This window comes from Mesoplodon mirus (genome assembly GCF_964341445.2).
Source record: "Mesoplodon mirus genome assembly, chromosome: 19".
Classification (NCBI taxonomy): Eukaryota; Metazoa; Chordata; class Mammalia; order Artiodactyla; family Ziphiidae; genus Mesoplodon; species Mesoplodon mirus.
Window position 1 is genome coordinate 503,833 of NC_138995.1, and position 21,871 is coordinate 525,703.

Sequence of the window (21,871 nt, forward strand, 5' to 3'; positions counted from 1 at the left end):
TCTCTGGGACCACCTGAGCCTGCATGTGGCCGGCTGCCCTCTCTCGGGGTCCCAGGCTTCCAGGAGCCTCCACGGAGCATCAGGCCTCATGAGGGCCCCTGGAAGTTAAATCCCTGGAGAGAGGCTGCCGAGGGCGCCACAGCGCGGTGTCTCCTCTGATTTTCCTGGGCGAGAATTCAGATATAGATTCCTGTCTGGCTCTGCTGGTCCAGCTGAAGTGTCAGAATGACCAGACTGCAATGTCCGGGGATAGGGCCTGGGAGGGGGTTGGCCAGCACCCAGGGCTGGGCCGTGGCTGGCAGGGAGTGACTTCTGTTCCTTAAGACGTAACTTGCAATTCTCTGGCTTGGTTCGACCTGGCATTGGGCTCTGTCCAGTTTCCGAAGCCAAATCCCTGGGTCCCACCTCAGCCACATGGCAAGGGAGGGAGGCAGTGCCCGTCATAAGGAGCTGAGGGTGAGCTGACGGCAGCGACACATACAGGACCCTGACAGCAGCACAGCCACCTAGACGGGCAGCCCCACCCACGGCTCTGAGCCACCTGTCTCCCTGTGGACACAGTGTAGCTCTGTTTACACCTCCTGACAGGAGGGAAAGCTGGGCCGCAGGGGGGCGCCCCTCACCTTGTCATCCAGCTTCCTGGCATGGAGGGTGAGCTCCGCATGGCCGTTATTCCCAGAGATGTCCCCGGCTATCACCTGGGCGGAGGGACTCTCCAGGCTGGGCAGGAGGGGCCTGACCCCACCCTTCCGTGCCCGGCTGCAGCCCAGCCTCGGGGGAGGTGTCTGGACGCCCCGGCCTCGGCGAGGAAGGGGCGGGGTCTGCAGGGGGCGGGGCCTGCAGGGGGCGGGGCTGGTGGAAGGCGGGGCCTCACCGTGATGGGGGACTTGCCAGGCGTTCCTGCTGACCTTCAGCAACAGGGCTGGGGTCACCTTCTTCTGGGCCACGATCTGAAGTCAGAGGCTCAGGGAGGGGTCCGCACCTGCTCCCCTGAGGACCCTAACCCCGCCCTGGGCCTCCCTGTCTCCTCCCCAACGCCCCCACTCACCCTCGGTGGCCAGGTTCCCCAAACCTACCACCCAGGGCACCACGCCCTTGGCGCCTGGCAGCAGCCAGCCCGTGGCCCTCTCGCTCCACCAGGCCCTCAGCTCAGCGCACCTCACCGCCTCCTGGGCCCTCCCACCGCCCGCGCAACAGGTGAGGAAAGGGAGGCTCAGGGAGGAGGGAGGCCGCCCAGAGCCACGTTGGTGAGCGCGTGTGCACAACGTGCAGCAGAAGCCGCGCCCTGGGAAGCCGTCACCCTCCACGGGCCAGGCCGAGGACAGCGCAGCCCCTACCACAGCCTAAGGCCAGAGAGCAAGCACCATGGGGGTTCCCAGCCCCATCCAGGACCCCGGGCTGCTCCCTCCCTGGAGTCTCAGCCCCCTGCCCAGGCCTCCCCCTCCTCTCAGCAGGACCCCCAGGGCTGCATTCCCCATTGGGCTATGAGCCCCTGACTGGGCTAAGAGTTGACCCGGGTATGCTGTGTGCAGCCAGCAACACCGGCTCACCAGGGGCGGCTCTCAGACTGGTCTGCAAACAAGATAGAGGACGACCACCCTCGTGGCTGCTGGAGGACCAGGGACTTCGTATGTGTGGGGACTCCCCGCCTTCCACTGCCTAGCGAAGACAGAGTCCTCAGCTATGGCCGTGGTGGGTGATGGCAGTGCTGACCCTCTTCGCCTTGCTCCACACAGGCTCCTGTCTGACAAGCTGAGACACAAGGGACAGAGGACCGCCCCCCCCGCCCCCAACAGGATGTGCCTGGCTAACAGCTCCGAGCACACAGGAACATTCTGTGCAGAAGAGAAACCCATCCCAGGTGGGGGAAGCGGAGGCCAAAAAGGGCCACGTGCCAGGCCCCCCAGATTCTCCCATTTGCAGACTCACTTGTGGGCTCTCCTATTAGGAGTAATAAGATAGTTGGTTTACCTGGTTTGACAAGTGACCATGCTTCCTGTGGGTCCCTCAGCTCCCACGGAGGTGGCCTTGTCATGGTCCCCATTTCCCAAATGAAGTAGAGGTTCAAGCAGAGGTCAGGGACTTGCTCAAGGGTGCACCACTGGAATCTGAAGACAGGGTCCTAGCCTTTGGCCACTGACAGTAGTGCCCCTGATGGCCCCACAGACCTGGGAGTCCTGGGGGGGGCCTTTCCATAATCTAAAGTTTACATGTATGTCCAGATGTGTGTCCATACATGCATCTGTGTCCATGGATCTGCACCCACATGTGCATGTTTGTCCGTGCATGCAGGCCGATACACGTGTGTCCGTGCACGTGTGTCCCTGTGTGTTCCTCTCCCATGCTCATGAGGGCAGGTAAGAGGCCAACACTGGGTAGAACCCTTCCCTGTTGCTTTCACATGGGGCTGTGCCCTGCCTAAATCTTGGTCCTCTTATCTGATGGAAGGCTCTACCCTGCCGGCTTCGACCCAGGCAGCGATGGGGATGAGTCACACAGGCTTCATGCTGGGTAAAAGGAGTCGGACACAAATGAGAACACACTGTGTGATTCATGGACATGAAATTCTAGAACAGGCAAAACGACTGGGGGAGGGGATTGAGAGGAGCAGGGGACCTGCTGGATGACAAAAATGTCCTGTGTGATCTGGGTGATGGTCAGGTGTATACAACTGTCTAAGCCCATCAATCGCAACCCTCAAGGTCTACACATCTTACTGTATGTAAATTACACCTCAACAAAAAACAAGCACCCCCAGAGCACCCACGAGAATCTAATGCGTGGCACACTGAGTGTTTGGCCCAGAGCCTGCGCTGAGCAGTCTGGCTGGTGGCTGGCGGCAAGAGCTCCCGTTACACTGACGACGGGAGAGCTAACTGGGAATGACCTCACCAGAGGATGCAGTGTCCCTCAGGTGGCAGCTGGACCTCAGACCGGTCACTGCCACGGGGAGAGACAAGGGAAGGGCTCCCTTATGCCATGGAAGTGAAGAAAAGCAGACTGCAGGACAGTAGATGCCGTTTGTGTTTTTAAAGTGTATCTACAGAGAAAAAACTATGTTTCTTTGCTAAGAATAAATCTCTCCAGAAGGATGTAACGAACCTGGGGACAGGGCACGAGGGAGATATATGGTCCAGGGTGTACCTGTTATACTTTCTGAATTTAGATCCATGTGAACGTATTACCCAGTTCAAAATTACATTTTTTTAAGTAAAAAAATTTTTAAGAGAACGAGCTATGGAGTCAGAGCACCTGGTACACAGTCTGTGTGTCATCACCCTGTCCCCAGGCCACCACTGCCATCAAACCAGCCCCCAGAACCAGCTGAGGCCTCCATGCTGCCCTCCTCCCTCTCCCTCCCAAGGGGACGGGCGCCCACCTGCCCCGAGGTGCACTCCATGCCCCCCAGGAAGTCGTCATCCTGGCAGCTGAGGCTGCTGGGCCCGTGGGTGTCGTAGACCTCAAAGCACAGCTTCTGCACCTCCTCAAAGTAGTCCAGTGTGAAGACCTCGGAGAAGACCGGATGCAGGCTGCTCCGGACCACCTAGGTTCCGTCCACCTGCAAGCAGCTCTGGGTGAGCAGACCCCCGGGGTGGGGGTGGGATCTGACCACCTGAGCACTCCCCGAAGCCCTGTGCCCCGGCTCTAGCCCTCAGGGTCCCCCCCCCTCCCACCCATCTGCCCTCGGGTGGTCCTGAAGGACCTGCTTCCAGGCCCTGCTGTGGGGAGACAACCCCTCCCCCTCGCCCCGCCTGCCACCTGCTGCTGCTGCGAGGTATCTGGACACCCCAGGGGGTCATTGCCCCACCCCTGGGCACCTCCCTCCCTGAAACAAAGGCAGTCCTCTGGCCCCCACAGAGGGCCTTCTCATCCCCACACCACGGATGGGCAGGCAGGCTCAGAGGGGAGGGGGTGTCCAAGGGCCTGTGTGAGGTCACTCACTCAGCAGGGGGATCCCACCTGGACCCCAGTACTCTCACCTCCCTTGACCCTCCAGGCCCCACGTGTCTCTGCAGCTTTGCTGCACCAACCCCTGCTCACAAGTTGGCAGGGCCGCCCGAGCCCCTGTGAAGTCAGTCAGGACACCTGCCCAGGAGCCACTCTGCACAGGGCTGGCCCTGGGCACCCACTACTGCTGCTCCCAGGATGGTGGCCTGCCTCCCTGGGGGAGTGAAATCTTTCATAACCCAACCTCCGCCCGCCAGCCTTCACTTCTGTTCCACTCCAGCAGAAGCAAGCTGCTGGGTCCAGCCTACACTTCACGGACAGCACAAACAAGGACACAAAGGTGGGACCTCAGGCCAAGGCAGGAGGGAGAGACCACGAGGACACCTGCCCAAAGTCCCCAAAGGGGTGATGGCAGTGCAGCCAGGGAGGCAGGCGGCAGCAGTGTCCACCGGATGGGCCGTCCAGCTGAGGGAGGCCTGGTTCTACTCGTGCCTGGCTCATCTGGGGGCTCTGAGGATACCCTTGGCCGGAGCCGCCTGGATGGTGCTCCCAGCCCCTCCACCCTCAGTCCCTTTCAACAGTGACCCAGCTATACCTCCTCTGCTGGAGGCACCGTCCTTCCTGGGGAAATTTTCAAAAGGGCAGGACCTAACCACACAGTTTCATCGGTTCGTCCCCCAGCACTGTGCAACCGGGGCTTACAAAGGAGGGGAGCACCACAGCTGGGGGGGGGGCCCCCAAGGCCTAACACACACCTTCCCACCGCCCCTCAGGTCCTCAGGCTCCCCAGATGTAAACCCCGAGAAAGCTCTGAGCCCTTCCCAGGAGGGTGGGCCCAGAGATAATCTGGAAGGCCAGCCCTCTCTTCCTGGGTTGCAGGCCTTCACCAGGCCCTGGACCATGGTCCTCCTGTTGAGCAGTCCTCACTGCTACCCAAGGCTGACATACACCCAACACGCTACAATCAGAGCTAGAGGTCTTTCAGAATGAAATCTCCACAAAGTTAAGATAGCTTGTTTTGGTTACTGCCATGTCCCTGCAGCCTGTGACTGTACCTGGCACACAGTAGATACTCAATAAATACTTGAACGAGTACTCATTCTCTCTTCATCAATTTATTCTTGGACAATTCTCTGCACATCACTTTCCACCTTCCCTGGCCCACCCACACCTGCGCCATCATCAGCTTCCACCGTCCAGGTCCCCAGGACGGTCCATGCCAGGCAGGCCCTGGGCCAGAGGTGGGTCAGTTTCCTCTGGTCTAGTTCTAAGCAACTGAGAACTGATTCTAGCTGAGGGAGCAAAAAAGAACAATGACACTGGGAAATTCCTGGAATTGGGCATGAACTGCTCTGGACAGAGCCCAGGGTTAGGGAGGGCAGATCGTTGCCTCTCCTCTCCTCTGACCTTTTGTGACGCAAAGACCGTATTTTTCTCCTGTAACACCCAGAAAACATAAAAGGAAAAGAAAGTGCAACCACCTACACGAGACATCAAGAAAAGAGGATCGTTCGCACAGCTGCCCCTTGGTCTACTCTTTGGCTTGAACTAAGTTGAGTAAAGTGGGAAAAAAACCTAAACAACCTAAAATGACTATAGTTTCCCTATAAACTACAACAATTTGAATCAACTGGGGATTGGAATTTCAATTTTTAAAAAAATATCACAATTATCTACATTTTAACAAAGCTACAGGATACAGAATCAAATTAAAATTCATTCTGGAGGGGGTGACACTCCCATGGGTAAAAATGCAGAGATGTATACCTTCCCTCCAAAATAAAAAATACCATGTAACTTGAATATTAAACAAAAATTATTTGTAACTACCCAGACCAACACTTGTCTCCTACAAATGCCCCAGCCCCCCTTGGTGGCCACGGCGGGCACTGGGGGTGACGCCAGCACACGTACTTTGGTTACCCGTCCAGGGTATGTACCTACAACCCCAACAGTTCTGCGCAGGTGGACACTGGCACAGTGGACCACGGCCCTGCACACACACCCAGAGGCCTCTCTGCCCCCCAGCCTGTGAGCACCTCAGCCGGGGCTCCGGCAGACAGGCAGCTACCCTGCCCTCAGGTAGCTTCTTAAACTCCTTGCCAGGTCTCTGAGTACGGAGCAAATGAGCCAGTGTCTCCAGGCTGTCCAGAGGCAGCCCCCCATGTGCCCTCTCTCACAGATGGCTCATCAGGCTCCAACCCCCAGGCCTCCGCACCAGCTGACCTCTCTATGGGTCATGACTTCCAAATACACAGAGTGAGCACGGATGTCAAATCAGCACCTTATAAAGGGTTTGAGAAGAATGAGAGGTAAGAAAAGTGGTTTAATAGTCCTCCAAATTGCCTGGGGTAGTTGGCACCGAATGCACAGCGCCTGCAGGGCTGGAGGGTTCCAACAAGGAAACTCACTAAGCACAAGCCTCCCAGGCCCCGAACCTGCTTCCCTCAGAGCAGGCCTGCTGTGACGAGGGACAAGGACATGCGCCAGGTTCCCCTCAAGGAGGCGGCTCCCCAGGCCCCGGTTCCTTACACAACGAAGGTCACATGGACACTGCAGGTTTATCACAAGTTGCCAACAGCACTTTATTTTTTCTTTTCAACATCCTGTTCTGCAGCTTCCTTGGCCCTTTTTGCCCGGATGCCAAAGAGCCGGGCGTTGGCACGGGCCATGCGGAGACTGGCGAACGCCTTGAAGTTCTTCTCTTCCTCTGTGATGACTCTGGCTTTCTCCTTCTTGTAGACCTGGAAGGGAACACAGGCCCAGGAGCAGCTGTCAGCAAACTGAGACGCCTTGGGAGGGGCATCTGCCCACCCAAGAAAGGCTACAGGGAGGCCACCAAAAGATTACAGCAATCCCCTGTGGATTTAAAACAACCCCAAGTCATGTGAAGGGTGGGCGGGGCACTGTGCTTGGACACGACCTGCAGAAGGGGAGGCTCAGGCCCACGCCCCACTCGGAGCCTCAAGGGCCTGGTCAATTGCCACTCAGGTTACAGGATCACCAAACACGCCCAGAGTTGCCTACAGCTTGGCCTTTCCAAACAGTGAGGAGAGAAAAAGGACCCAACAGAGGGAGTGGTGACGAGTAAGGGTCCACAAAGCTTCCCTCGAGAATTCCATCTGTTAAGATGCAGGAGGCTCTCCCCAGGGTGGAAGCAAGGTCCTTTCCACAAACTGTAAATCTCAGCACGGGCCCAGCCGCCAGGCTGACCCCCCCACCCGGTCAGTCAGCTGCCCCCTCCAAACACGCCCACTTACATTCCGGATGGGCATGACTGGTCCGGTCAGCTGGGTGGCCAGTTTGAGCTCTTCAGCCTGTGTGCAGTGAGAAGGGAGTTGGGTGGGTTCAGCTCATCTCCCCAAGCCTGTAACCCCTGGCCGGGTGCCCCCGTCTGCCGATGGCAGGCACAGGCAGATGAAAAAGAGCCACCCACGTGTGAAGCAGAGACACAGGTAGGACAACTCGCAGAAGCCCATACGGATGGACTGTTAACTTCACACAAAGGTCAGTTAACAGGAAAAACACTTTCCCAACTTTAGAACAGCTGGCTCCAAGGCCCACCGCTCTAGCCCACAGTGAATCTCGGCAGTCCTAGCGATTAGTTTGTGGATTCTCAGCAGCTTTCTTCTACTCGTCTACCACCTCTCTACTACCTCGCATAAGGACCCAGTTTTGGGGGATAAAAAGCTACAGACAAATACGTGTTCTTCTCAGCCCAGCTAAACCCACAGTGAGACCTCCACGCCCTCACCCGGCTGGGCACAGAGGAACCCCGGTACTCACAGAGCTGTCTCCCTTCTTGGGGGCCGAGGGCTTCCTGGGGAAGAGGATGAGCTTGGAGCGGTACTCCTTGAGCCGCTGCACGTTGGCCTGCAGGGACTCCGTGCACTTGTTCCGCCGCCTCGGGTCCACCGAGATCCCAATGGTCCGGGCCACTTTCTTGTGGATGCCGGCCACCTGCCCCGAGACAGACACAGATAAAGCCCCGAGGGCTCCCCGGTCCCCACCCCCTGCCGGGAAAGCCCAGCCGTCAGATGGAAAAGGGTTCAAGCACACTTTCATCACAGCGGCGCAGCGATTCCGGAGAATGTCATCACTTGGCTGTGGGCCACGAGGGACAACCCGTGGGACTCAGGACGCGGGCTGGCGACACTCACCCTCAGCTCCTCCAGGCTGAAGCCCCTGCCGGCGCGCACCTTGGTGTGGTACCTGACCGTGGGGCATCTCACCACCGGCCGGAGCGGGCCGGACGCGGGGCGCGGGGCGATGCGGCGCGCCTTGGCCTGCCGGGCCTTGCGTCTGCGCAGACAGAAGCCGAGCGGCGGTCACCGGCCGCCCCTCCCGCAGCGGGCCGGGCGCGCGAGTCCCGGCCGCCCTCCGCGCGCGGGGAGAGAAAGGGGCGCGCTCGCCCCGGGGCGGCTCACCTGCGGATCTTGCGCGCCGGCTGGTTGAACCACGTGGCCACGCGCCGCTGCCAGTCCTTGTGGAAGTGGGGCTTCAGGATCATGCCATTCCGGCTGGGCGCCATGGCTGAGGCCGACTGGCCTAGGGAGCAGGGAAGACGCGGAGCGAATTAGGGCCCGGGCGCAGTGGCCCGCCGGCGCGCGCACAGAGCCCGGGCCACGGCCCGACGCCGTCGGCGTCGGGCGGACCCCGGGGACGGTAGATGGGGCCGGATGGTGTCGGATAGCAGCGATGGCGCCGCGCTCCGGTGTACTCACCTCCTCCGCCGGTTCACGGACGCGGAAAGGAAAGGGCACCGCAGAGCATCCTGGGATGGTACTGGACCCGGCCAATCAGAAGCAACGGAGCGTTCTGACCAATCAGAGCCAGGGACGCCGAGTGACGTAAGCCCCCCCCTCGGCGGCCCTTGCTGCGCGAACAGACATGGCGCCGCATTTCCCATGCTACGCTAGTCCCGCGCCGCCGCGCCCCCCGCGACGCCCGCGCCCCCCGCAACGCCCGCGCCCCCGGCCCGCGGACGGTCTGGGTCCCGCGAAGCCCGGGCTGGCCGACCTGCTCGTGCACCACGGTAGGCTTCGCCCTCCGCGTCCTGGTCTGCGGCCCCGGCCACCACGTGGAGCCTGCTTGCCCTCCCTGTGGGCGGAGCACACACTTAGGAGCGGGCCTTCCAGAGCGCCCTGCGCGTGTCGCACGGCGGTCGGGCCGTTGGTGGCGAGTGCCCGGCAGCGAGTGTGGAACTAAGAACCGCGTGGCGGATCGCGGCTGTCCCGCACTCCGCTGTGCACACTGCCACCCACGTAGCTGAGCGTCGTAAAAACACCAAGTAGCCAGGCCACCTGGGCTCTGGCGCCTCCAGCTCCTGGGACAGCCTGGGACGACGCCAACACATCCTGCCATCTGTAAGCCTTGACACCCAGCAACCCCTTTTCTTTCCCAGCCTCACCCCAGTCACCAAGCTTCCTCCCCTGAAACCTGATCAACGTTTTATGAATTTCATGACACAAAATAAGAAATTTGGAGGCCTGTGTCCTACACTGAGTAAACAGGTAGCTGATACTGATGCTGATAGCTTTCTGCCCTGTTGAGACACCCTCGGGTATTAGAAAAATCAGGTTGGGACTCATTGAGGAATTACAGGGTTATGGTTGGGGAGACCAGAACATGTGGAAGGGCAGAGGAGGTGTTTTAACACCTAAGTGCCAAGGCCGTGTGGAAGGCTGGAGCCCTGCCATCTCATAGGTACCCGCTCAGCTCTGAAGCAAGGGTGGTGTCAGTCCTACTTGGCCGACAGTTGTTAGCAAATGCAAGAAAGCACTTTTCGGTAAACTCGGAAGTGGTGTTTATCTGTGAAGTTAGGGTCATAAACTTTTATTTTTGAATACTTTTAGATATACAGCAAAGTTGCAAAAGTAGTACAGAGAGTTCCATTACATCCTCTACCCAGGTCCTCTTAATATTAATATCCTACGTAGCAATGGTAAGGTTGGCAAAGCTAAGAAATTAGCATTGGGACTTCCCTGGTGGCTCAGTGGCTAAGAATCCGCCTGCCAATGCAGGGGACACGGGTTTGAGCCCTGGTCTGGGAGGATCCCACATGCCACGGAGCAACTAAGCCCGTGCGCCACAACTACTGAAGCCCATGCACCTAGAGCCCGTGCTCCACAACGAGAAGCCACCACAATGAGAAGGCCCCGCACTGCAATGAAGAGCAGCCCCTGCTCGCCACAACTAGAGAAAAACCCACGCACAGCAACGAAGACCCAATGCAGCCAAAAATAAAAATTAAAAAAAAAAAAATCTCTGCATCCTTTCACAGACACAGATGGCTAAACCGGAAGGTCAGTGACCCACAGTTAAGTGGCTGTGGAGTTAGCTAGTATAAAATCTTTGTACTAGTTTTGAGACTTTGGGCAAGTTATTGGTGTGAAATGGGAGAAGCTGCTGTTAGGCCACAGAACACAGCGCAGTGCCCAGTGCATGTAAGTCAAGGTCACACAGCTCTGCTTCCAGGTGACAGGGAAGGGAAGGCAGTGCAGGTGAGAAGGGCGGGGGGGAGAGCAAGGGGTCATCATCTGCCTCTCAAATCGCTTTGTCCACTGGAACTGAACCCACACTCACTCCACCTGGCAGCCTAACTGCAGCAGAGAGGCCCTGGAGATGTCTGTTGAATAAACGGTTGCCTTGGCCTGGGACGTATTTCTTCGGACACAAACGTTAGCCCACACCTCCCATGTCTATCTCAGACGCCTTTCAGTTATCCCGCCATGGACCAGGATACCTTGCTATTTTCTAATCTCAAACACATTCCTGTCCCCATCCCCCCTTTCAGACCCACAGACTCATGCAGCTCTGTCTGCTCATAGGGTGCTGCCTGGGGTACCGGGGAGGGTTTGAAGTCTGGAGTTAGTGGTAAGAAATTGAAGCTGCAGTTCGAGGACCTCGGTCTGCTGCACACAACCCGGCCACCCGGCCACACAGTTTTTAGATGCCTGAATAGTCCATACTTACATCCTTGGAGAATATGCAGAATAGCAAGGCCAGAAGTTCCCATGTGACATTCTGCTGAGAGCTCAGTTTCCCAGCTGGGAAGATTAAAGAAGTGAACTGTTATGTAGGCATCCTTCTTGACACACCGGCTTGTTGGCTCAGGGTTTTAAAAGTCTTCAGCTAGGGACTTCTGTGGTGGTGCAGTGGTTAAGAAGCCGCCTGCCAATGCAGGGGACACGGGTTCGATCCCTGGTCTGGGAAGATCCCATGTGCCACAACTACTGAGCCTGTGCTCTACAGCCCACAAGCCACAACTACTGAGCCCACATGCCTAGAGCCCATGCTCTGCAACAAGAGAAGCCACTGCAATGAAAAGCCTGCGCACCGCAATGAAGAGTAGCCCCAGCTCGCCGCAACTAGAGAAAGCCCGTGCGCAGCAACGAAGACCCAACGACGAAGACCCAACGGAGCCCAAAATAAATTAAACATAAAAAGGTCTTCAGCTAGAGGGACAGCCCCTGCCTCACTGCCACAGAACTCGACGGCACAAGTCTGCCAAGGGGCTTTTGTCCCGGGCTGGGGCCTGCAAGGGCCCCTGAAAGGACTGGCTAACACCACTGGACTCAGCACTCACTGGGGTCAGGGTTCCTGGAGGAGCGCCCTGGAGGGGTGGGGTATGCACAGCCTCCCAGAATTGCCTTGTAATCGTGCCCCACACCTACACCTGACTGGCCCCCTCCAAAGACAGTCAACACTAGCTCCTGGAGCCCTTTGACACACAGTCTTTATTTATGTATTTATTTGACAGCACCAGGTCTTAGCTGTGGCACACGAATTCTTAGTTGCAGCACGTGGGCTCTAGTTCCCTGACCGGGGATCGAACCCAGGCCCCCTGCATTGGGAGCACGGAGTCTTAGCCATTGGACCACCAGGGAAGTCCCTGACACAGAGTCTTGTTTTTTAAAATTAATCTCAGGGAATTCCCTGGCAGTCCAGTGGTTAGGACTGTGTGCTTTCACTGCCAAAGGCCCAGGTTCAATCTCTGGTGGGGGAACTAAGATCCCACAAGCCGCTGGGCACAGCCAAAAAAAATTAGTTAATAAAAAAAAATTAATCTCACAGCGGCAACGTGTTTTTATTGTGTTCTGACACACACACGTCATGTTCCTAGAGCACTTTGCAAAAATTAGCACACTAACAGTGTCATAAATATGGGCTGCTGGTTGAATTAGGAAAAGCAGGAGCCGAACAACTCAGCAGGGGACAGGATAATTTTACGGTGTTTCATCACAGAACTCAACCACCCGGCCTCTCAACTTACCAAAGTCGCAGCCAGCAAGTAAACCTGATAGAGGCTGAGAGAGTCCTGTAATATGAGGGACACCTAATGTAAGTGAGCACCTGGAAGTACGTTATTATAATCACAAATATCTGAAAGTTGCTAAGAGTGGATCTTTTTAAATTAATTAATTAATCTATCTATCTTTGGCTGTGTTGGGTCCTCGCTGCTGCGCACGGGCCCTCTCCAACTGAGGCGAGCAGTGGCCCCTCCTCGCCACGGTATGAGGCCCTTTCATCGCAGCGGCCTCTCCTGCTGCGGAGCACAGGCTGCAGGCGCACAGGCCTCAGTAGTTGCAGCACTTGGGCTCAGCAGTTGTGGCTCATGGGCTCCGGAGCGCTGGCCCAGCAGTTGTGGCACATGGGCCCGGCTGCTCCGCGGCGTGTGGGATCTTCCCGGACCAGGGACCGAATCCGTGTCCCCTGCTTTGGCAGGTGGACCCTCAACCACTGCACCACTAGGGAAATCCCAAGAGAGTGGATCTTAAAAGTTCTCATCACACACAAAAAAAGCTTCCGTAACTATGTGTGGTGACCAGTGTTAACTAACCGTGGTGATCATGGCACAAAACAAACAAACAGGAATCATTGTGTTGTGCACCTGAAACTAACATGATATACCTCGACAAAAAAATTTAAAAAACAAACTTAAAAAGCGTTAACAAAAAACCCATGCTTATATGAGCATAGACGAGAGTGGAAAACAACTTGTATTATGATGTAAGAACTCTAAGTTAATTCATCTAATAGTCTTTGCTGTTCTTCTGGGGCTCTGATTGTACTAAATGTACATTTACCGTCAGGCCACGATGTACCCGCTCTGCTGGGCAGGGGCAGGTTGCCCAGCGCAGTCTGGCTGCTCCAGGGGACCCCGAGCTGCTGTTGGGAGTTATCCCCTTCACCTCCAGGAGCCCTGTAAGGGAGGCGTGAGAGGCAGCAGAGGTGCACAGGCCCTGTGCCCAGTGTGCTCCCCGGGTGCCGTGTCTGAGGACCAGGAGGTCACGTCACCTAGAACAACTCCCTTCTGTCCATCAGAGCACCGTCCCCGCAGCCCTCCCTGCTGGGCGGCCGTGAGCCCACTCGCTGGCCAGCCCTGGGAAGCCAGGCTGCACCTTCCTCCACTATAGCAAGGCAGCCCGCTTCACGCCACTTACATCCTACTCCTGGCTGAGCGTCACCAGACGTGGGCCATTTTAATGGTAAACTACGAGGGGCTGAGCACGGCTCATCCGTGTGAGATTACAGAGGCGGCTGCCCCATGGCGAAGACGCCAGCCTCACCCTCTGAACCCTCGGCCGATCTTTGGGAAGGAACCTGGGGAACTGGGGCAGATGGTGAAGCATCTCTTGGGCTGCCCCGCCCCCATGAGCTTCCTCGGGGCGCTGATGCACGGGGGAGGTGGAAGCAACGAGGAGCAGGGGGGAGCCCCCAAGTGGGTCACACTGCCGGGGACTCGGGGGCCGACTGCAACCCGTCCGTCTGTCCCACACCCTCCCTCCCAGAGTCCTACAACAGGGAGGGGTCCCAACTGGTCACCTCGCAGCTGACATCACACCCTGTGAATACAGTATCCAGGACGGCCCTTGGGGCAGAGCTGACCACGCAAGAAACACAGGCCTCCATCCACAGCATTTATTAGTGAAGTGTCACAGTTCCCAGGTGTCCCCCCAGAGCCCCTTGTGTGCACCCGTCCACGCGGCAGCAGGTGACGGTGCTTTACTCCTCCAGGCCCAGTGCCTGTCCCTGTGACCCACTGATGAGCGAGCCCAGAACAGGGGCCCGCGGAGGACGAGCAATGAGGGGCTTGGAAGCCCTGTCACGGCGGAGCCCTGAGCATCCTGACCAAGTCACAGGAGCCGGGAGGAGCCTGGCCCAGGCCCCGCACCACGAGGCCATTCAGGGCCCCCACAAGATGGGGCCGCTCCGTGCACACCGGTGACCCTCCCACAGGCGAGAACGACCCACAAACACGAATGAAACTACGTCTCTGCAGAGACATTTACTTGTCCCGGGCAGGGAAGTCAATAAATAGATCTCAGGGGCCTTGAGCTGAGACCTGCGAGGGCTGAGAGGAGGGACCGTCTCAGGCGACCAGCAAGGTGGTCCAGCTACCGCGGCCAGGATGGCTCCTCCCCCTGCAGGGGCTGCTGCCGGCCGCCTCCGCCTCCCCCGCCTCCTGCTTCTCCCTCTGGGCGTCGCTCCACCTCTGCGGCGCAATCCTCTTCTTGGGCCCGTGGGGGGGCGGGCCGATGAGGGCCTCAATGTCCTCATAGTTGATCACTTCCTTTTCAAGCAGGGCGTTCGCCAGCTGGAAGAACAAGAGGGCAGTGTGAGCGGCTGACGAGCGCCCGGACAAGAGCCCTTTGAGAGCAGAGTGCAGTGGAGGGAGGGCCCAGCCCCCAGACCCCCACCCCCCACCCCGGCCCGGGCGGCCGGCCGGCTGAGCGCAGAATCGCTCCCTGACTCCACCTTAAAGACAAAGCCAGCTGCCAGCCTCATTAAGTTTTCTACTTCCCTTCCCAGCGTGTTTATTTTGGGCAACTTCAATTTCTTTCACAAACGTGTGAGCATCAGCATGCGGGCAGTGGAGCTGGCGTGCAGGACCGCCTCCATGGGACCAGGGGAGGGACCCACGAAGAGCTGCCACGGCCACTGCTGAGGGGTTCCCATCCCTCCCACGCCGGCTGCTCCGACAGCTGGCCCTGGGACAGCACGGGCTTGAACTGCGCAAGTCCGCTCCTACGCGGATTTCTTCAGTGAACGTGACTGCAGGACTATGAGACCCACAACCCGCAGATGCAGAATCGCGGGCAGGGAGGGCCGGCTGTGAAGGCGGCGCTCAGGAGCCAGCTGTATGGTGCTCAGCCCAGGCACGCCCGGACGGCGCGAGCAGGTCCCAGCGCACATGGGAGCCCCGCACAGCAGCGGGCCGGTCCCGGCGGATTCCACACGGCTCCTGGCTCCCGGCGGGCAGGCGCTGCTGCTCTCGGGACGCCACGACACGATGCCCACAACGTCACGCTGAAGGAAGGACAGCCCGTCCACAGAGAGCTGCCCCGCCTCCGGGTCCACGGAAGCTTCACCTCTGCGGTCGCCTCCAAACCCAACAGCCCAGGCTCGTGATGAGGACACCAGACAGAGCCCACCTGGGGGACGTTCCACACACACCAGACCAGCCCTCCTGCACTGCCATCAGCAACAGGAGGGGCGCCGTCCCAGCCAGGAGGGCCTGACGGACATGAGGACCGACCGGAAGGCAGGGTAAGCGCTGGGCGAGGCGGCTGAAGCGTGGACTGCGGTTAACGCCGCCGTGTCCGTGTCGGCTGGTCACTGTGTTGTGGAAAACGTGCCCCACTGATGGGAGATGTTACCACGAGGGGACCAGCCGGGGGCAGAGGGCTCTGTGCTGTACCTGGCGCTTCCACGGGCACCGAAAGCTATGCTCAGCTGTACAATTTGGTTTAGAAGTTCCAGGAGAAGTTAAGAGCTGGAAAAGGACTAAACAACACTGACCAGACCCCACTACTGGCTGAAACTGGGTAACGGGCCCAGGAGGGTTGGCGATGTCCCTCCGTCTCCTCTGAAGGAGCTGGCCTGAGAGGTTCAATGGTACAGAGCTGAACGAGGCACGCTCAGTTGAGCTGGGTGGGCCTCGCCGGTTATGTCGTTTTCTGGAGTCCTGTGCACGGGAGGGGTGAGCGGCTGCATCAGCAGGGCAGTGACGGCAGGCCCAGCCCCTGGTGGGACAGGCAGGCGCAGGGCCCGGGGGTGGCGGGGGCTCACCGCCTGCAGCTTGTCCAGGTTGTCCCGAAGCACCTTCTCGGTGTGCCTGTAGGCCGCGGCCACCAGCAGCCTCGCTTCCTGCAAAGGGCAGAGAAGGGCAGAGAAGAGTCTGTGATGGGTCAGGGCGGCTGGCCACCGTGCGCGGGGTCCCCTGCGGCCCGGCCCTGGCGCTAAGGTACACAGAAGAAACACGGGTTCAGGAACACGGCCTTTTGTGTCTTACAACGAACAGGAGAGCAAGGCTGTCAAGGGCCTCCTGCCCCCACCCCAGCCCCGGGAATGCCCTGTTCTAGGGGCCTGCCCAGCAGACAGCCTGCCAGCTCCTGGAGCCCCGGACCCGCATCTGTCGTCCACGCCCACGGCTGCCTACGTGTCAGCGATACTGCGGCCGTCTCCCGTGGGCGGCGGCAGGGCTCACGGGTGCTGTGGCTCCGTCACTGGAGACATGCACTTATTTGACGTCCCTCACAGTTCTGTGTCATCCACGGTCCCGTGTCATCCACGGTCCCACCGGGCGCCGGCAGGCCCTCGCCCAACTCCTCTGGGCACACAGCCAGCACACACGAGGCCCGTCTCCCACCCGCACGCAGCTCGGGACCAGGGAGGACTCACATGGTCCATCATCTGCTGGAGGCCCTGGCTGAAGGGACGCCGTCCGATGCCTGGGATGCCATCCTGGGCCTCGGGGAAGGAGATAGGCCCGACGCTGGGCGCCATCCCGAACTGCTTCACCATGGAGTAGGCGATACGCGTGACCTTCCTCAGGTCGTCCTGCGCCCCTGGAGTGAGGGGTCAGAAAAGGGGGTTCTTTCCTGGAGGTGCAGGTCAGGGCACCCGGGGCCCTGCCGATCCCTGAGAGCAGAGGAGGGTACCCGGGGACAACTGTATCCTGTCACTGGTCCTTAAAACTTAAAAAAATGCTCTTTTGTTTAAAAAACAACTCCTCGGGATGCATCTCTGGATTCAGGGCGCCGGCAGCGACCCGGCACCACCCAGGCCCGCGGGGCAGCTGACAGCACAGGCCCTGAGTCTCCCGGACCTCCTCCAGCTGCTGGCGGCCCAGCGAGACCACGGAGCTCCGCTCCAGTCTGCACGTGGGGAAAAGCTTTTGGAACAGCTAAGTCGTCTGGAAAGTCTTGCTTAGTTCCAAACCTCCTCTGACCACAGCTCATCTTTCAGAAACACTTAATGAAATTCAGAACTGCATCTGCACCTGCTACTCAGACCCCTCCATCGGATTCACCCCCCGCCCCACACAGAATGGCTGAAGGGCGTGGAAGCCGTGTGGGCGCCAGCCCCTCACCGGAAGTGACCCTGTTGAAGGAGATGGACTCGGACGCGCGGCCGCCCAGGGCCATACACATCCGCTCAAACAGCTGCTCCCTGGTGAAGAGGTGCTGGTCTCTTGGGAGAATCTGAGTGAAGCCCAGGGCTGCGTTGGTCCGCGGCGCAATGGACACCTGCAGAACAGAGGTGGCCCCAGTTAGTGGGCAGGACGTAGGCCTCAGAGATTGGGGGGTGGAGTAAGACAGTCTTCAATCAGAGGGTTCAAAGCAGGGAGCACATGTGACCGTCCCCATGTTTCTAACAGCACCAGGGAGAAGGGCTCCCACACGGTCGGGGCGCGAGGCCCCTGCACACGAGCACGCGTCCGTGAGGGCAGGAAAGGTGACGAGGACGGGACGACCCGCCGAGGGCCCTGCGCTGCCCGCGCCCCCCCCCACAGCCCGCGCCTGCTGGGCGCACGGGGCAGGGCTCTGGCAGCTGGCGGCCACCCCAAGGCTCCGAGCGGGACACGTCCCCACCTCGCCTGGCAGAGTGCCGAGCACGGGCAAGGGGGCTTTCTCGGCACGACTAGCCTGCCTGACTCTCTGTCGTTGAATGGAAAACCCTAAGAACAGGCACTTTTAAATCAGGGTATTTACTTCACCGTGGGTTTTCCCATGTTAATTTTTCGAGATACTGCATGAAAGTATTTATCTCGATCACTGGCTCTTCTCGGCGGGCGGCTCCTGCACACATGGGTCTTCGCCACAGCCCTCTGCCCAGGACACAGCGGGGACCGGCCTGAGCAGCAGGACACCGGCCGACGAAGCCCGACTAGCAACGCGCTGCTGTAGCCGTCACCCCCGGGAAGCACCACACGCAGGCTGCAGCTGCCGCACAGCCCCGTCTTTGGGGGTCACGGAACAAGGCAGCTCCTCCTCAGCCAGGGGGACCAAGCCTCCGGCTCAGGCCCACGTGGAGGGCACAGTTACAACCCTCCACACGGGGCACCCACGCCCCAAACACGGGCACCGTCCGCAGGGGCCACTCAGGGGCCCCGGGTACGAAAGCACACAGCTGAGAAGGCGTTACGATGGTACGCCTGCCAAATACACGATGTGTGCTCACCTCACTGCTTTCTAGACTCAGGAGTCACGATATCAGCACGTCCTGGAGCCGACGGCAACTCTGGCAATCCTCAGCTCCACGGGCGACCGCGGCCATCCCGCCCCGTGCCTGGGCTGCCGACCCCGCACCCCCTCCACGCACAAGCGCGTGGGCCTTCCACAGCGGGCTCGGCCAGGCCCAGGCCGCCGCACCCACCTTCCCCACGGCCTCCGTGTGCTCCAGCAGCCAGCCCACCAGGGCGTGGCCTGACTCGTGCAGCGCGACCACCTTCTGCTCTTCCTTGGAAAGCACCTGGCTCTTCTTGGCGGCCCCTGAAAGAACACCCGGGAAGGTGAGCTCAGGCGCACGGCCACCCCAGATACGCGGCCTGGCGCGTGCTCGTGGCGCCAAAGCGAGGCCTCGCTCACCTCACTTGTATAAACGCTGCCAACAGCAGCCCCTCCAGCAAGGCCCTCACGGGGCTGGGGGGCCGACGACACGAGCTCGGGTCTCCTGCCGGCCCCCCGACCTGGCAGGGCAGCCGCAGCCCCCGCTCTCCGGTCCTCCTGCCCGAGTAGCTGACCCCTTATCTCGCGACCTTACACGCATCCCCCTCAAGTCACTGCTGAGGTCCTGTCCGCTGTCCCCAACCATCCACACAGCCGCATGTTTCCACCTCTGCACCCTGAACAAGCTCTAGGTTCAGGGTACTTGGTAAATCACGCGACCGGGACCACCCCCAGCGCCTGCTGTGAGGGGACACGTCCTGAGACGCACTGGCTGTGGCAGTCGGGTCGCCCCACCCAGAGCCAGGCCCAGGAGCGGCTGCTGCAGCTCGGGAGTGCCCCGCTCGAGGCAGCGCACACCCAGCAGGATTCTGGACGGGTTTTCTCTAGTCTTTCCTGTTCGGATACTCTCGCTGTAAGCGCATCACTTTCCACGTAGGAGAAATGGCTTACACAACACGAAATTTACAGTGAGAGACCGTGACGCTGGCTTGTGCCCAGGCTGCAGAGGCACCTGTCCTAGGTCTGAACTCAAACTGACGGCGGCGGGCCCATGTGTGGGAGGGGCCTGCTCCTTGGTGTCACCCTCACTGACTTGGTCTAAACCCTGTGGGAGGACGAGGCACACTGACGGCCTCTGGTGTTGCCCCCGGGCTACGGGAGCTCGTCCTGCTCTCCTCACAGAAGGCCAAGGACCCGGCGTGCAGCGGCAGCAGGTGAGCACAGCCGCAGGCGCCGGCCCCGGCCCAACACAGAGCGCGCGGAGCCTCCCGCAGAGCAGGCCTCCTCCTCGCCCGGGGGGCAGCTGCCAACCCCTGGCGACGAGGGCAGGGGCCTGTCCGGCGCTCAGGCCCCGCACGTTGGCCGATGGGCTGAGGACACTCACATGTGAGCTTGTGACACCCTATTATATTTCTGTTTGCACAGTATCTTAAACTAACAAGAGTAGGTCACACTGTTAAGGCCTGACGTAAAAACGGGAACACGTGACCTGTCTTCCGTCTTGGGCAATAATTCCGTCGCGTGGCGTCTGGGTCTGCCACCCCCCTGCGAGCGGGCCCGTGTACCGGCCAAGACGCGTTCCACGGCGTAGTCCAGGCTGGACGTGTGCACGGCCGTGTGCCCCTCCCGCGCAGCGTGCAGTGCGGCCTCGTTACAGATGTTGGCGATGTCAGCGCCTGTGGGCACAGGGTGGCACTCAAGCAGACGCGGCGAGATGGGGGCGGGAGGAGGGGCCGCCCCACCCCCTCGAGCGGCCGCAGGGCTGAGCTCAGCCGCCTCTCTGGACCCCGCTGCTCCCTTCCACCCAGTGCTCCACACGCAGGTCGAGGGATGAGAAGGTTCTCGGACACCCGAGGTTCTAGTTCCGGACGTTAAAGTCCAAAGGGAAGAAACGTATCCCACGATACAAGGGGTTTCTACTTGTATTACCCTGTAAAACGAGAGCCATACAGAAACGGAACCAGATTTGTGACAACACGGAGACCGTGGGGGAGGGCAGTGGGGGGCCCGGGAGGAGACGCGGCCTTGCAGGTCAGCCCCCAGTGGGGAGCAGGGAACAAAGGCAGGACCACCAGGCCTAACGGGGGGTGGGGCGTGCACAGGCGACAGAACCTGTGAGGAGAGGAGAGTCCTCTCACCTCTGTCTGCTGCGTGTGCACCTCACTCCCACCCCGGCTGTGCTGGCCATGGGCCCAGAGCAGGGGTGGAAGGTCCCTGGGGAGGCCCCCTCCGCCCTCTCCAGCCCCAGACAAAGACCAGTGCCCCTACCGCTGAAGCCCGGCGTCAGCTCCGCCAGCCGCTGGGAGTAAAAGCTGCTGGCCTGCGTCAGCTTCAGGCTCTTCAGGTGCTGCTCAAAGATCTCCCTCCTTTCCTGCGGGACAGGGGACACGGGTCAAAGGACACGGGTGCAGGCTCCCGCCAGCTGACACTCGGGAGCCCATAGGCCTGCCCTGCAGGCAGGAGCCACCGGCCGTGAGGTCAGCTTCTGCTCTGAGAAACCAACTCAGGGCTGCAGGCGGCGTTTCAAAACCGGAAGGAAAAAAGGAGACAAGAGAAGATAAAGCACGTTACACATCACAGGTAGCAAAGGTTATTTTGTATCCTGTGTGACATGTCAGGAAGACGGGAATCCAGGCCTTCGGAAGCAGTGGCAGGGCACAACCTATGACAGGACAAGGCTGGGTGTTCCTGGGCCCAGCCCTGACCCCCACGTCGGTCTCTGCGGGAATGTTAACCCACCAGCCACCTGCCACGCTCACCCTCCAAGCCCTCCCCTGCCTCTGCTGGGCCCTCAGCCACGCTAGGCTCCTGCTCCCTCGGGGGCCACCACGAAGGCCAACCCCCTGGAGGTGGACGTCCAAGCAGAGGCCTGAGGCAGGGGGGCCGAGAGGTCCCTGGGGCTTTCACCCTCCACCCCATCAGGGCAGCCATGCAGCTCGTGCTCCAAAGCCACGCAGCACACGGTTCTGAGGCTCTGCAAAGACTGTGCCGCAGAACTCGGCCCAGACGTTTCAGGACAAAGAGGAAAACAACAAGGATCAAAACCAGGAGAAGAGGGACTTCCCTGGTGGTGCAGTGGTTAAGAATCCACCTGCTAATGCAGGGGACACGGGTTCGAGCCCTGGTCCAGAAGATCCCACATGCCGCAGAGCAACTAAGCTTGTGCGCCACGACTACTGAGCCTGCGCTCTAGAGCCTGCGAGCCACAACTACTGAGGCCATGTGCCACAACTACTGAAGCCCGCCCATCACAACTACTGAAGCCCACGCACCTAGAGCCTGTGCTCCTCAACAAGAGAAGCCACCGCAGTGAGAAGCCCGCGCACCCCACGAAGAGTAGCCCCCGCTTGCTGCAACTAGAGAAAGCCCACGCACAGCAACGAGGAACCAACATGGCCAAAATATATATATATAAACAAACAAACAAACAAACAAAAAACCCCAGAAGAGCAGGGAGCTGAGGCCCG

General features: G+C 59.6%; 2 protein-coding genes across 2 annotated transcripts in view; both read right to left on the reverse strand.

Moving 5' to 3' along the window:
• Positions 1 to 6,508: 6,508 nt before the first annotated feature.
• On the reverse strand, positions 6,509 to 8,776 carry RPL13 (ribosomal protein L13). The gene is made up of 6 exons (XM_082606956.1): positions 8,673 to 8,776; positions 8,376 to 8,496; positions 8,109 to 8,250; positions 7,735 to 7,908; positions 7,209 to 7,265; positions 6,509 to 6,692 (listed from the first exon to the last, which is right to left on the reverse strand). Exons 2-6 carry the CDS (start codon positions 8,477 to 8,479, stop codon positions 6,534 to 6,536), a joined length of 636 nt encoding a protein of 211 aa, XP_082463082.1. The 5' UTR covers positions 8,480 to 8,496; positions 8,673 to 8,776; the 3' UTR covers positions 6,509 to 6,533.
• A 5,444-nt stretch (positions 8,777 to 14,220) lies between these two features.
• SPG7 (SPG7 matrix AAA peptidase subunit, paraplegin) overlaps positions 14,221 to 21,871 on the reverse strand; it is a 29,772-nt gene continuing 22,121 nt past the window's right edge. The window contains 8 exon segments of the mRNA XM_082608213.1: positions 14,221 to 14,395; positions 14,398 to 14,548; positions 16,024 to 16,101; positions 16,636 to 16,802; positions 17,327 to 17,483; positions 18,613 to 18,728; positions 19,970 to 20,080; positions 20,673 to 20,775. Of these exon segments, the coding sequence (XP_082464339.1) occupies positions 14,349 to 14,395; positions 14,398 to 14,548; positions 16,024 to 16,101; positions 16,636 to 16,802; positions 17,327 to 17,483; positions 18,613 to 18,728; positions 19,970 to 20,080; positions 20,673 to 20,775 (930 nt within the window). The 3' untranslated portion in view covers positions 14,221 to 14,348.